General features: G+C 42.6%; 1 protein-coding gene across 1 annotated transcript in view; it reads left to right on the forward strand.

The window, feature by feature from the left end:
- Positions 1 to 1293: 1293 nt before the first annotated feature.
- LOC308241319 (uncharacterized protein) overlaps positions 1294 to 16051 on the forward strand; it is a gene marked incomplete at its 5' end in the record, with an annotated part of 115771 nt that continues 101013 nt past the window's right edge. The window contains one exon of the mRNA XM_080654716.1: positions 1294 to 1344. Coding sequence (XP_080510842.1) covers positions 1294 to 1344 — 51 coding nt within the window. The remainder of the gene's footprint in view (positions 1345 to 16051) is intronic.

Raw genomic sequence — 16051 nt, forward strand, 5'->3', positions numbered from 1 at the left:
TTTGGCCTCAGGAGGACTGAATGACTTATTGCCTCAGTTTGCAAAAGACAGGTACTTACATGGATATTAATTGTGAAAAAGCATTGTATGAAGTCTCTGGAGAGATGAATGTCTAAAAGAATGAACAGATACATTACCTGAGAGTGTTCTTAATGGAGCAAGGTATTCATTTGGTCCATTGGAATTCTTAAAGTCAAAATGAAATTATGGCCAGACCACATTGATTGGCCTCTCTCCAGATCACACCTCTCAGGCCGGGATCCTGCTGTTCCGGAAGATGCCAATTAGCGAAGGTCACCTGTTTCAGTGAAAGCAGGAAAAGGATGTGGTCTTGGCATACAAGAACCTCATCTTATGAGGTTCAGGTTTAAATCCCTGATAGGAAAGGGGAAATATTTATCATTCCTGCAGCTGTAACTGATTTTAAAAAGAAGTAAGTGGAAAGGGAATGACTTTTCCGTTTGTTGCTTGTGTAATGGCCATCTGTTTTCATTTTCCCACTCAGCTCCCATCCCCTCTCCCGGTAGCATCACCTCCATTTCCTCTCGGGACACTCACTCTCCACTGAATGCCTCCTCAGAGAGGCAGCTAATCCAGGTGCCCTGTCCTTCCCAGGCAAGGGTCGGGCAGGCAGACGGTCCTTCATCCATCCTATAAAACATACAGCAGGGAAAGGCGTGGAGAGTGCCGGGTTGGAGTACGAGTTAAACTAGGTCGAGAATGGGTTCACTGGATTGAAGATTTACCTGAGATTCTCTCCCAAAACCACCCTGCTTTACCCACCCACAGGCTTCCCTATCTCAGGTGATGGCCTTTTTTTGCTGTATGGACAAAAAAGCCAACCAACCTAAAAGGAACAGCAACATGAAGTAATCTCTCTCATTCACTCACACCCCACTTCCATATCCTGTTTACCTTTGAAATATATCCAGAATCAGACTGTCCTTCAGTGCCGCACAGCTGCCAGACTGACCCACGCCGCCTGGATGATTACATCTCTTGCCTGGATGATGACAGTAGCCTCCTAGATGGTCTCCTATGTCCTGTCACTGCTCCCTGTAGTCTATTCTCAATACCACAGCCAGAGTAACCTCTGCAGACATAGGTCCAAAACCTTCCAATGGCTCCCCATCTCACTCAGAGAAAAGGCGGTCTTTACCGTGGCCTACAAAACCCTACATGACCTACTTAGTGACTCACTTCTATGGGAGGATCTTTGATTATATTCCCTTTCACTTGTTCTGCTCAGCTGTTGGGCTTTCGTCGATTATTGTCTCTGTGCACGCTCGTGCCATGGGGCCTTTGCGCATGCTGTTCCGAGTTTCTGGGGTGTTCTTCCTGCAGGTATCATCAGACTCACCCACTTAACCTCTCTGGAGTCTTGTGTGTTTTCTCCAGTCTCACTCAGCTGTGTGCCCCAGGCAGAGGAGACAAAATTGAGTTGAGATTGACCATGGCATTTAAACTGGGTAAAAAGTGGGCAACAGGGGGCTCAGGGCCAATTGAAAGGTAATAGGAGAGATGGATTATCAGTCCAGTTGAGGACCCAGTAAAAGAGAGATGGAAAAATGGTGGTGGTGGTGGTGGTGGTGGGGAGGGGGGAGGGTGGGCAGAGAGTTGATTAGGGAGGGTAATGGACATTTGTATATGGTAAAGGCCTACAATGACATGGCTGGAATATGACTCTGGGTGTGAGTAGCCGAGTCAGGGTGGAGGGCAGGATCACGGGAGGAGATGAAAGGAACTGAGAGGCCAGGGCTTTGGGCTGATCATCTGTGGGGATGTTAAAGTCACTGGGAATTAAGGCAGGAGAAAGGTTGGAGAGTGGCAGTAAGCCCGGAGCTATAACCTTCAATGTCCTAGAGGTGGTAGATGATTGCAGCAAGAAGTATGGGTGGTCCCACTTGATGACCTGAGATTTGAAGATGCAGATAGTGAGGAAGGAGACAGGTCCAGTACCTGAGGCCTGTGAGAGGGGAGTGGCTGCCACTAGAGAGGGCCTCAGGGGAGCCCTGTCCTCAGTGTCCTTCTAGAGAAGAGGCTAGGGAAAGAGGGGGGGTTTGCTGATGACGGTGAGTTTCCTGAGGACCCAGAAAAAAGCTTCAGGAGTTTGGGGTGGTGGGACAGGGCCATGCAGCTGTGTGAGATTCAGAGTGCAGAAAAGGGAGGCAACCTGGAGTCCCGGGTTCTTGTGGGGAACACTATAAACAGGGATGAAAGGCGTAGTGATACCAGGAATGGTAGAGCCTCAATTCCTTCTACAGTTGAAACTTGAAGAAAATAATTTTTTAAAATTCTGCAGCTGGAATGACTCAGCAAAACAACTAGTAGCCTGCTATTATGAACAAGTATAACTTTAAAAAAGTTGTCAGTGTTTTCCCCCCAAAAAATATCAAAGTAATACATGCTCATGGTAAAAAAAAAATATTCAAGTAATTTAGAAGAGCATAAATAAAAAAATAATAATTTACCTTGCCCTCCCAGCCCTACTCCCTGTAGTACCTGTTATAACAGTTTCATGGGCATTCTTTTAGCTATTTTCTATTTGTGCACAAGCATATACAGTATGTAGTTAAAATAAATGGATGGGAGCATTATTGCTTTACAGTTTGGTTTTTATCCCTTAGCAATATATTTGATATACTTTCATCCTATATAATAAAGAAGTAATATGCAAATTGACCATCACTCCAACACACAAGATGGCTGCCCCCATGTGGACACAAGATGGCTGCCACAAGATGGCCAGCAGGGGAGGGCAGTTGTGGGTGATCAGGCCAACAAGAGAGGGTAGTTGGGGGCAACCAGGCCAGCAGGGGAGGGCAGTTGGGATAACCAGGCCAGCAGGGGAGGGCAGTTAGGGCAAATCGGGTTGGCAGGGGAGCAGTTAGGCATTGATCAGGTTGGCAGGGGAATGGTTAGGGGGTGATCAGGCTGGCAGACAGAAGCAGTTAGGGGCAATCAAGCAGGCAGGCAGGTGAGCAGTTGGGAGCCAGCAGTCCTGGACTGTGAGAGGGATGTCTGACTGCCCGTTTAGGCCTGATCCCGGTAGGTAGTCAGACATCCCTCGAGGGGTCCCAGATTGGAGAGGGTGCAGGCTAGGCTGAGAGAGCCCCCCCCACCCCCATGCACGAATTTCATGCACTGGGCCTCTAATACACACACACACACACACACACACACACACACACACACACACTGAGTGGCCAGATTATTATGATCTCTGAATACATAATAATATGGCCACTCAGTGTATATCTTATATAATAAAAGGCTAATATGCAAATTGTCCCCTTGACCAGGAGTTTAACCAACAGGCAGGCCGGCCAACCGCCCATGTCCCTTCCCCCTGGCCTGGTTGGCCGGACCCACCCATGCACGAATTCATGCACCGGGCCTCTCTCTCTCTCTCTCTCTCTCTATATATATATATATATATATACACACACACACACACTGAATGGCCAGATTATTATGTGTTCAGAGATCATAATAATCTGGCCACTCAATATATATATATGTCTCCATTCTGCTGCATATTTTATTACACAGTTTCTTGAACTATTGTTGGGCACCTAGGAGATTTCCAGGTTTTTCTGCTTATAAACATTGCTTCCATGAACATTCTAAAGCATAAATTGTTTTACTTCCAGTTTTAGTTGAAAGTACAGAATAGACATCATATTTAACTACATGCACACTATTGGGATTAAATACATGTTAACATTTTACCATAATTGCTTTAAATATTCAACTTTACTAAGAACCACCACTTTGCCCTTCAAAGCAGTTGTGATAATTTATACTCCCACCTGCAATTTTAAGCATTCCCATCTCCCGCCCTGTCCCCACCCCTTCCGCCCCCCACCGCCATCTTTGAAAGACATGGTATTGTCAAACTTTTCTTTTGCCTGTCTGTTGTAGGAAATGGTAATTGCATTGCTTTATTTTAATTTTCCTGAGTTTTAAAACATCAGCTGTTTCTTGGCCTTTTGGATTTCCTTCTTTATCAATGACCTGCTTTTGAAATTTGTCCTGTTCTTTTTGGCTATCTGCTCTTACAAAAGGATGGATTAATTTGCCAAAGTTTGCAGAAAACCTTTGTCAGGCTTATTAGCTATAGCTCTTTGCATCCTTCCTTTTAGTGATTACTCTAGAGATTATAGATCCTTAACTTTGCTCAGCCTTTTGAGTTCATACAGTATCACTTTGTGTAGAATGTAAAAATTTTGCAATCATGGAGGTCTATTTACTCTCCTCCATGATTTTGTTCTAGATGATATACTGGTATATATCATACTTTATCTATACTTATAAACCCTTATTATAATAAACCTTGTAATTTTTGCTTCAAGTATTATTGTGTATTTTTTAAAAATATATTTATTGATTTCAGAGTGGAAGGGAGAGGGAGAGATAGAAACATCAACGATGAGAGAGAATCATTGATTGACTGCCTCCAGCATGCCCCCTACTAGGGGTCAAGCCTACAACCCAGGCATGTGCCTTGACAGGGAAATGAACTGTGACCTTGTGATTCATAGGTTGATGCTCAGCCACTGAGCCATGCCGGCTGGGCATTATTGTGTATTTTAAAAGAACTAAGGATCTAAGAGAAAAAATATTTTTATATTTACCCACATATTTACTATTTCCAATGCTCTCTATTTTTCCTGGAAATCCTAATTCCCAGCTGTTGGTGTCCCTCGTTAGGGCACCATAATGCCGGGCTTCTTTTCCCAGCCTTACAAAGGGTTCAGCATTCTGGAGAAAGGGGCTGCGCGTAGATGATTAAAGAGTCCAAGGATGAAAGATATTTTTGAAAGGCATTGGGGGTCAGAGGAGCTTCAGCTAAAGGGAACCGAAGACTCTTCTTGTCTAAGGACCCCGTGCTTTTATTAAACACAATTTGTCCCAAGGCAAGGTGGAAATATACACCTCAAAGGATAAGGTATCAAAGGATATACAGAAACATTATCAGTTTGGGGAATAGCCTACAGCTGTTCAGGTGTTTGGCCAACAGGAGGCAATAAAATGCCCTGAGCTGTCTGGCAGCTAACAATAATCCTATTCAGGTTTGGGGGAAGTGCCTTAGCCATTTCCAACAGGTAAACTACATATGTGGCTCACCCTTGTTGAGCCTCCCAAGTCCCATCAACCTTTTGACGGAACTCTTGTAATTATTACATGCTGGAATTGGTTCTCGGCACCCATCTGGTACCATTTTCCTTTAGTCCAAAGAAATTCTTTTAGTTAGTGTTTTTTGGAGTGGGGTAGCTAGTCACAAATTACCTTTTGGCTTGTTTTGTTTTATACCTGAAACTATATTTTGTCTTCATTCTTGAAAAATATTTGTCTTGGATATAAGGTTTTGTGTTGTTTGCTTTCAGTTCTCTAATGTTCCGCTTCCTTCTGGCCCTCATAATTTATGATTCAAATAATTAGAAACTAGAATGATTGTTCTCCTGTAAAAAGCTACTTTTCTTTTGATGATTTTATCTTTGATTTCCAGCGGTATCACTATAATGTGCCTAGGTAGAGTTTCTTTATATTTATGTTGTATGAGTTTCACTGAAATTTTTTAATCTGTTAATTTATGTTTCTCAACCAAATTTGAAAAAATTTTATCCATTACATTTTAAAATATTTTTTCTGCCCCATTATTTCCTTTTTTCTCAGACTCCCAAGGTATGTTTATTTGATTTTTTAATATTGTTCTACAGTTCCCTAAGATTCTGTTAATTTTTTTTCTGTTCTTCACTTTGGATAATTTCTATTGATTTATATTCAAGTTTTTGACTTTTCATTCTCATCACCATTCTGCTATGAATTTTTAATTTAAATTCAAAATTTTATTTCTGCAAGTCAATTTTTAATATATTGCTTGGGGTTCTAGAATTTCCATCAGTTCTTTTGTAAGCAATCTGTTGGGATTGCTTATTTTCCCCTTTATTGGGAACATACATTCCTTTATTTTGTCGAGCATCCTACATAATAAAAGGTTAATATGCAAATCAACTGAATGTCGGAAGGACCAGTTGCTATGACATGCACTGACCACCAGCAGGCAGATGCTCGATGCAGGAGCTGCCCCCTGGTGGTCAGTGCACTCCCACAGGAGGAGTGCCACTTGTCACAAGCTGGGCTGATGGCTGACGAGCGCAGCAGCGGTGGCGGGAGTCTCTCCGGTCTCTACAGCAGCACAGGATGTCCTACTGCAGCTGTCAATCTGACATCCCCCGGGGGTTCCCAGACTACTAAAGGGCGCAGACTGGGCTGAGACCCCCCCCCCCCAGCCCCTGTGCATGAATGTTGTGCACCGGGCCTCTAGTAGTTAACATAACTGCTTTAAAATTCTTGTCTGCTATTCAACCTTTGGATAATACTGGGGTTGGTCTCCATTGATTGTCTTCTCTTTTTTTTTTTTTTTTTTAAATATATTTTATTGATATTTTTACAGAGAGGAAGGGAGAGGGATAGAGAGCTAGAAACATCGATGAGAGAGAAACATCGATCAGCTGCCTCCTGCACACCTCCCACTGGGGATGTGCCCGCAACCAAGGTACATGCCCTTGACCGGAATCGAACCCGGGACCCTTCAGTCCACAGGCCGACGCTCTATTCACTGAGCCAAACCGGTTCCGGCTGATTGTCTTCTCTTGACACTGGGTCACATTTGCCTCCTTCTTCATATGTCAAGTAATCTTGGATTATATCTTGTACATTGGGATATGTTGTATAGATTCTAAATTTTATTACATCCTTCTAAGAGTTTTGATGTTATTGTTTTTAGAGGCAATTAATTTGATTGACTTTAAGCTACAAATTCTGTCTTTTGGCTAGCAACTCAGATCTCAGTTCATTACTCTGCTTATTATGGGTTGTTTGAGTCGCCCCATGTGTGCAGAGAACTGGGTATAATTTATTCTCAGAACTTGGGGCCTCCCCTCTAAGATTCTCTTCTTTCTAGATTCCCCACTCATTTTCCAGTGTCTGTAGTTGCCCTAACTTTGTCCTTTGGTTCATCAACCTACAAAGACTGTGTTTTTATTCTATCAGAGTTTTAGTCACCCCGTGAGTCACCGGCTTGAGCCTGGCCTCAGGCTAAATGCCATAAAAACAGAGACTTTTTGTTAGTTCCTTCTCCCAAGTTTTAACTTTCCTTCAGAATGTATCAGCTTTTGTTCACTGTTCAGTGCCTTCAGATCAGAGTGTGTGTGTGTGTGTGTGTGTGTGTGTGTGTGACGTTGCGTTATTTTTCCCCCAAGTTTATAGTGTCCAGAGAAAGCTTCTGTGCTTCCTTGGTCATACTGGAAGCAGAAGCCCTCATTTTTAAAAAAAAATTATCGATTTTTAGAGAGAAAGAGAGAAAGGGAAATATCAATCCATTGTTCCACTTATTTATGCACTCATTGTTGGTTCTTTTTTATGCCCTGATAGGTATCGAACCTGCAATCTTGGCATATTGGGGCTGATGCTCTAACCAACTGCACTACCTGGCCAGGGCCCTCATTTTTGGATTAGAATATGGTGGAACATCTTATCCTATATAATAAAAGCCTAATTAATATGCAAATCAACCGAACAGCAGAACGACCCATCGGCCCTGATCACCAGCCAGGCCTAGGGACCTATCCATACATGAATTTCGTGCACCAGGCCTCTAGTTTATTTATATTTGTATTACTTTTTTAAAATGAACTGTCTGTTCATGTACTTTGGACATTTTTTCATTATTTCCCCCCCCCCCTTTTTTTCCTTTTGATTTATAAGAGCTCTTGTTATGTTAAGAATATTACCTCTCTCTGTCATACTTGTCACTGTTCTTTTTTTCCAGATTATTTTCTTTGTTTATTTCATTTTATTATTTTTTTCCCCATGAGGAAGTTTAAAACTTATGTGCAGTCAAATGTGTCTATCTTTCATGGCTTTGGGTTTTTGGGGTCATGCTTAGAAATTTTTTCTCTATCAAAGAACTATACATATACTAGTATTTTTATAGTGAATTTTAGATATTTTAATACTCAATTAAATAGATCTATTTATAATTTATCTTCATGTAAGAACTTTGGAGGTGAACCAGCTTGTTTTTCCAACAGTGTAACTAACTGTATCAATGTGATGTAGATAATTCATATTTCCTCACTGATTTAGCCATGCTAGCTATATCACTTATTAATTTCTTGCATTTTTGAATCTTTTTTATATACTCTGTTCTGTCTATTCCTAAGGTGGTATAAAAAGTAACTTAGCATGCCAGCGGTATTGCTCAGTGGTTAAGCATATAAACCAATAGGTCACTGTTCTATTCCCGGTCAAGGCACATGCCTTGGTTGCATGCTCCATGCCCAGTGGGGGATGTACAGAAGGCAGCCAATCAATGATTCTCTCTCATCATTGATGTTTCTATCTCTTTCTTCTTCTCTCTTCCTCTCTGAAATAAATTTAAAAAATATTTTTTAAAAAGTAACATGTTCACATGCTCTCAGTATGACCAGACACTTCATAACTTGGCTTCTTCATTTCTGAATACTTAACTTCAATAATCTCTTGATTTGCTGGATTTCATCATCTAATAGTTTTTTTTGTAAGACCCATTGTCTTGGGTTCTTGCATATTTGAGAATGTCTATTTTTTGCCTCTTCTATATGAATGACAGAAGCATTCTGTTTAAAATTCTTAGATTACATTTTCACTCACAAGTCTGTAAACATCCTTCCTTTGTCTTCTGAGATTGCGTATTTCAGGACAGTATGGAGAAGTCTGAAGCCAGTTTATCCTCTTTTTGAGTGACTTGGTTTTTCTGCCTAGATATCTGTAGAATTCTTATTTTTCTTTAATTCAGATAATTTTTGGTTATTGCTCTTTGTTCCTTCAAATTATTAATGTTCGCTTGAAATATTTGTCTGACTCTTTTCAGCAGTGTTTATTCTACTTCTTGTAACATGTCTTTCATTTTTGTAATGTTTGTATCTTTATTTTTCTTTTATTGTCCTAAGTGCTATCATCTCACTTTCCAATGAATTTTGTTGTCTTGTCAGATCTTATTTGATCTCTCTAATTTCTTCTTTGAGTTTTATATTTCCCAGGGTTTGTATCTTCTCAAATTTATTTGAGAGCATAGGGGAATATTCGTCTGACATTTTTTGTTTGTTTGTTTCTGAAGTGATTCTTCTTCCGCTGTGAATCCTTAATGTGTATTTTGTTATTATATTTCTTCCTTCAACCCCCACCAGGCTCAAGTCATATCTATTTGTTTGACATCAAATCCCAAGTTACACTGAAGCAGGACTTAATAGACTGGGGAAGAGTGCATGCTGGAGCCACACAGACTGGGATGAGATCCCAACTCCACCAGGTATCAGCTCTGTGACCTTGGACAACTAACCTAGTATCTTACCCTGAAACCTTGGACAACTAATCTAGTATCTTACCTACTCAGAGGGCTGCTGAAAGGATCAACGTGCTTTACACATCGTACCCAATAAATCTTGGAGAATGATAACTCTGGTTATTACTTCAGTAGGGGAATACTTATCTTGCATCCTTTTGATGTTAGCTAAGGAATATACAGGCCTAATGATACTATGTTGATTTCTCTTTTGGGTTCATCCTAGAAATTTACAGAATAGGTGATTTGTGATAGCTGTTATATCTACCAACAAAGAACTATCCCCATCTGCTGGCCACACTCAAGAATTAAAAATAAAAGGCTGTCCAAATGTTGAGGAAATAGTTCATTTTGTAGCTACTGTGATTTGTAGCAATCTTTTCAGCAGGGAGCAGCCCACTTTTCTCTCTCTTACAGGTTCACACATATTCTCAAACAAACTGGCACCTCGGCATACAGCGCTGGCTAATTGTTCACACACTTGTTTAGGCAAACATTCCTTTCAGTTTGGAATTTAGATTTGTCTTCCATGCAGGCTAGACATGCTTCCCTTCTTACTGGCCTGGTTATTTCACAGACTCAGCCTTCTGAGTCTTGCATCTTTGTCCCAAGAAGGACACTACATCTAATGTTTTTCTTTTTTCTTTTTAAGACTCACCAAACTCACCCCCACTGCCAGTAGGCCTGGGATGTAACACACATTGTATTCCTAACTACCATCCATGTTAAATAGGAAAGAAATAAGTCTTAATTGACCATTCTGTTTTTCAATCAGTCAAAGATGTAGGAATAGCTGCTAAATGAGTGGTTGGGGAGAGCTCTCATTAACTTCTGCCTGGAACTGAGACTGAATCATAAAGGCCAACTTGGCCTTGGAGTCTTGAACTTGTGAGATCCATGCACTTCATCAGAGCTTTCTTTGGGGTCCAGGAAAGCAGCCGTGCAGCTTCGCTCTTTGGGAAGCCCCCATGCTGTTGGCTGCAGGGGCTGGGTTAGTGCAGTGACTCAGGTCAGCACAGCAGGAGGAGGAGCAAACCGCAGGGCCAGCACAGAAGCCGAGAAAGACCCAGATCCTGCCTTTGGCACTTCCGTGCAATCGGTGTCAGCCTCTCTTACCAGTCAACAGCAGACCAAATCTGAGTTGGCTGAGAGGACCCTCCTCTGCCTTCCAAGAAAATCCCACCTCCCACCCTTACATTCACTTTGGCCTCACTGTAGGCCTGCTCCCAAGGGACTCTTTTTCTGAGCAACTCACATCCTTATTCCCAGGGGTAAGCCCTGACCTCTTCACCTTTACTCTCCACCTCTAACCACAGCGACCTACAAACCCCCTCACCTGCTTCCTCCACCCTCTCCCAAGTCCCTCTGCTATTCCCTTGCCAACTTGCTGCATCTCTTCCTTCTCTACTCTACCCTCTGTGCCCCCCCCTTTATTCTAATATTCACTAATTTTTTGCCCCCACAGGGTCTCTCTTTCCCAACCTTTTGTAATGTCTTCAGGCTGCATTCCCCCCATTTATGACACCTTTGTTTTTTATTACTTCTTTTCCATCTGTGTTCCCGTAACACTTCATTCATGTTTCTAGTAGAGCTGTCATCACAACATGCTATTATTTATGTGTCTGGGTCCTCCCAGTGCAGACTGCGCATCATACAGGGCAGGCATTGCCCTCCACACTGTATTCCCAGCTCCAAGCACAGCCCCTGGCATATAGGAGGCACTCAGTTTGTTGAATGAATGAATATTTCTGTTATTTCAAATCTTCATTGGTTGATCAAATTTGCTCTGATGTTTATTTTCCCCTGATTTCATTTGTGTCTAAAGATTTTTTTTAAACTTTTCATTTGGACGTACTTTCAGACTTTCAAAAGAAATTGTTAATAGTACAAAAAATTCCCATACACTCTTCAGATTTCCCAAATGTTGACACCGTACATAACCACAGTACAGTGATCAAAACCTGGAAATGAACATTGATATAATTAATCTATAGACCTTCCTCAAATTTTATCAATTGTTCCATTAACGTCCCATTTCGGAATCAGAATTCAAATCCAGGATTGCACATGATATTAGGTTGCCATATCTCCTTAGTAACCTGTACTCTGGGATAGCTTCTTAATCCTTTTTATTTTTCCTTGACCTTGACATTTTTGAAGGGCTCAGGCCAGTTATTTTGTAGAATGTTCTCCAAATTAGGTTTGTGTAACATTTCCTCATGCTTATGCCCAGGTTTTCCATTTTTGCCAAGAATATCCTTCTCAGTGCATCGTATCAGAGTGTACGTGGCGTCTGCGTGTACCACTACTGATGATGTTAGCACTGATCACGTGGCTAAGGTAGTTCTGGCAGATTTTCCACTGTCAGGTTATTGTTTTTATTTATTTATTCATTCATTTATTTTTTTTTAAATTGTTTGAAGTATTACAAATAGTAGTACATATGTCTCCTTTTTTTTTTTTTTAGGTTATTGTTTTTCCTTTGTAATGAATAAGTACCTTTTAGGAATATGTAAATATGTTGGTTTTTATCATACTTCTGTCTTCTGTTTTTAGTATTCTTTGATGACTCCAAAGATTGGAGTAGCCTTTGTATAGCACTATGCCCCAGGGTCTCATGTTCAGTAGACTGCTATGATTATATTGTGGTATTTTCCAAATGGTGGTCTTTCTATTTCCAAGGTTTAAATTGGGCTGGGGAAATAGTTTGCCCATGGTGAATCATCTAGGGCCCTAATCCAGGAGTGACTAATACGCTCTCTAAAGGAGGCCTGGGCTTTTAATGTAGCATTCTGGGTCACAGCTCACTCTAAACAGTGCCAGTCTATGGACTGCTCTTCCCCCTTTTCTCCCTCCGCCCCCAAATCTCCTATTTCTGGATACAAATAGGCTCTCCTGATGGGTGGTGGTGTTCCTGATGAAACACCAAGAAGGCCTATCACAAGTACATTGATCACAACTTAATTATTAATTCATGCCCCTAAAGTACATACTGTGGAGACTAATGCTCCAAGACGAAAGGTCCTTGGCTCACATTTTTAGAACCACTGTCTTAAGGGACAGCTGCCTAGGCTAAGATCAAGGGAGCATACACTACACCAAGACCTACTGTGTTTGCGGGGAAACACTTTCTAACCCATCCTCGCTATGTCCGACATTGATGGCCTTAGGATCTTTTCTCAAACATTCAGGTAGAGTTGCTGAGTTTGGGGGAGGGGTTGGAGGTTGAATGGAATTAAAACGTCCTAAAACTGTGGATCCTTCATAGAGTGCCTGTTAGGTACCACTAGTCCATGAAATATAGAGTGTTTTATTACTTAGAAAAAATTTCCAACCCATAGATAGTGTGTCTGTGAAAATAAAACCTTTCTTTTGCTATGTGAGCAATAATTAGTTTTCAGTGTGACCGGATTTAGGTTAGTTACTCTGGTTAAAGAGGTCAAGGTAGTATACATTGGAATACTTTTAGGGCACTGCAGAGCAAGCCACCAGGATTCTTAGCTACATGAGAACTTTTTGGGATAAGCAGGTAAATGGGCTTTGGAATTTATGGTCAGGATTGGGATGAAGAAAAAGAAATGATGGTTGCCTTGGGCCCCGGGGTCATTAGATTGAAGAAGATGGAAACAAGAGACAAAGATCTGGCCCTGTTTCTAGACTTAGTTTCAATGTTGGAGAAGGGGTCTCCCAACTAAACACCCGCCTGTCCCCCACCCCTGGTGAATTACAAAGGAGAATAAACAAGACCAAAAGGCCAGCATTTGCTGAAAGACCTGCCACACCAGGGGGACCAGTCATTCCCCTGGCTTTCTTCTGTGTGGGAATGCTGCCGGTGGCTGCTGAGGATGGTGTGTGTCTCCTGGAACCCACGGGCGATGGAGCAGGGGCTGGCGGCAGCCCTCAGGTGAAGCAGGAAGAGTCAGAGTTCCAGCAACAGATGGGGTAAGGACTGGAAGTCAATCTCCGTTGTGATTAGAACCCAATCGGTGGTTTTCCTCCACAGCTGGTACACCAGGGACACAAAGGTTACGGTCATGAATACATTAAAAGCCAGCACTGTTTTGGAATTCCTGAATACTGATCATAGCTTTTGAATTCTATAAGAAAAAAACTCTTCTCTAGGGTGGGAACAGGGAAATCTTTATATTAAAGTGGCAGTCCCAAGAGAATTTTTCAGAACCCTTGAAGAACAAACTGGCTCAATGCTCTCTGCACCAGGACAAAAGCTGCTTGTTATGAGAATCACGTTCTAAACAGAGGCAATTTCAGAGCCATAGGACTGGGGTTGGTCTTTGGTAACGCATGCATTCTTCTGGTTGGCAGCTGAAGATGCCCTTTCTAGGGTGGCTCTGTCCACAGAGATGGCACTGTCTAGGAATGAAGACTTTTTTTTTCTCAATGGGGCCCCTGGAACAAAGGTCTCATTTCACAATTCTGAGCTTCAGGTTAACAGAGGCCCTTGAAGGCGTGGCTTCACCCAGCTGGGGTCTCTAAAAGAGTGACCACAAGGGACAGTTGACCATACATATCACCACTGGGCACAGTGAACTTGAGATAACCGGGGCGCAGATGGGATACTTGACGTCATGGGGGAGAAGGACAGAGAAGTCCTATTCTTGTCCATCACTGAACATGTAGGCCCTGGGGCATAGTGCTACACAAAGGCCATGCCCTGCAGCACTTCTTGGTGGGGATTCTCACAGTGCTGCAGACACCTGTGTGAATTCTATCAGTCAGATCTGCCTATAGACCTGGCCTCATGTTGGGACTGCTTGATTTGGAAGAACACTTGAAGAAGCCCGAGAGAGCTGAGCTGGAGGGAGGGTGGGGACTGAGCCCTGTCAAGGCTTTCTGTATTAGTCATGTTAGTATTGTTGTTTCCTGGGTAGGAACCATTAGTTACACAATCCCACAGGACCCATCCTCTTCCGGGATGCCCCGGGAACACATCAAGAAGAAAAGATAGGGCAAAATGCCTTTCCCTTCCAGTGTTTTCGCTTTTCATTTCTTTGCTGGACTTTTTGTCTTGTAGGCCAGTTTCCTCTTTTGATTATTTCAGTAACATTGTCACATGGCTCTATTACTAGGACACAAGAAGGCAACACAACTCCACAGTTTGCACTAACAACATGCACAGTGGCCAGTCACCAACAGACTTTGAAATAAGTGACTTTACTGGTCACTGATCATGGGACACATACCTGTTATTACATAGCAATTTGTGGACCAAAAAGCTAACAGTGAAGTGTGTACTTGGGTAATTACTTCTAAGTTAATATCCCATGACAATTCATTCTTCCATTCAATTAATCATGCCATTGTTCAATGAATATTTATCAAATGCCTAGGAAGTGGCAGGCACTGTGCTGGGTGCCAGGATGACAGCAGTGAATAAGACAGATGGGGTCCCTGCCCTTGGGGAACCTTTTAATAAGGTACACCCTATGTATTAAGTTATAAGGGAAGTAGCATAGGTTGATGGGTTTTGGGGAGAGGCTGCCTTAGCTGGGGAAGGTCTCCCTGATGGAAACAGCAGGATGGAGCCCATCATGTGAAGACCTGAGGGAAGAGAATGACAGGCAGCGGGATCCTCTCATGCAAAGCCCCTGTGGTTGAATTGTGTTTGAAGAACTGAGAGAAGGCCAGGAGGGTGGAGCTCAGAGAGCAGACATGGGGTGGTCTGGGATAATGGGTCTAGGCAAGATGAGAAAGGCAGGCAGAGGCCAGATCATGGAGGGCCTTATAGGCCATGGCAAGGAATTTGGGTTTTATTCTTCTGATATCTTTAAAAATTGTCTTCCCTAGAGGCCTTGGCTTCATGCAAAGACCAAGAGAACAGCGGGGTGGGCAAGGCTATGCATCCTCACCCCATGTCCCCACTTCAAACCAAGATGTCTCCCTCTCTTCATCAGCTTTGCACATTCAAATTCTGTGTAAGATTTAGCCTCTCAGAGGTTTCAAACTTGTGACTGATGAGAGATAGCCAGAAATTTTTCACTTCTCCATCAAGAGGTGGAGTTTATTTACCCTGCACTTGAGTCTGGGCTGGTCCTGTGACTGCTTTAACCACAGAGTTGGCTGAAGTGATGCTATACCAGCCTTTAAGCAGACTAGCAGCTTCTACTTCCCCCTTGACAATAGGGTTTGTGGAGCCTCAGCTGCCATCTAAGAAGTCCTCCTGCTCTGCAGAAGAGACCTTGCAGAGAGCCAAGGAACCAGCCAACAAGGAGACTCAAGGCACCACCAGATGCCCTCAGTTGGGCGACTCCATCCATTCCCCAGCTCTCAGACTCATCCTCGGGGACATGAAAACGCCATCTTGGACATTCTGTTTCCCGTAGGCATCACCTGGAACAGAGAACAAGCCGATCCTGCTTGCCTTGTCATGGACCCCAGAATTGTGTTCAAAATAAAATGTTTATTCCACTATGTTCGTTGTCTTTACTTTTTTTCTAAGAAAATATGTTTTTATTGATTTCAGAGCAAGGAGGAAGAGCGAGATAGAAATATCATTGATGAGAATCATTGACCCGCTGCCTCTTGCATGCCCACTACTGGGGATCGAGCCTGCAACCCGGGCATGTGTCCTGACTGGGAATCAAACCATGACTTCCTGGTTCATGGGTCAAAGCTCAACCATGGAGCCACATTGGCCAGGTT

This window comes from Plecotus auritus (assembly GCF_963455305.1).
Source record: "Plecotus auritus genome assembly, chromosome: 2".
Taxonomy (NCBI): Eukaryota; Metazoa; Chordata; class Mammalia; order Chiroptera; family Vespertilionidae; genus Plecotus; species Plecotus auritus.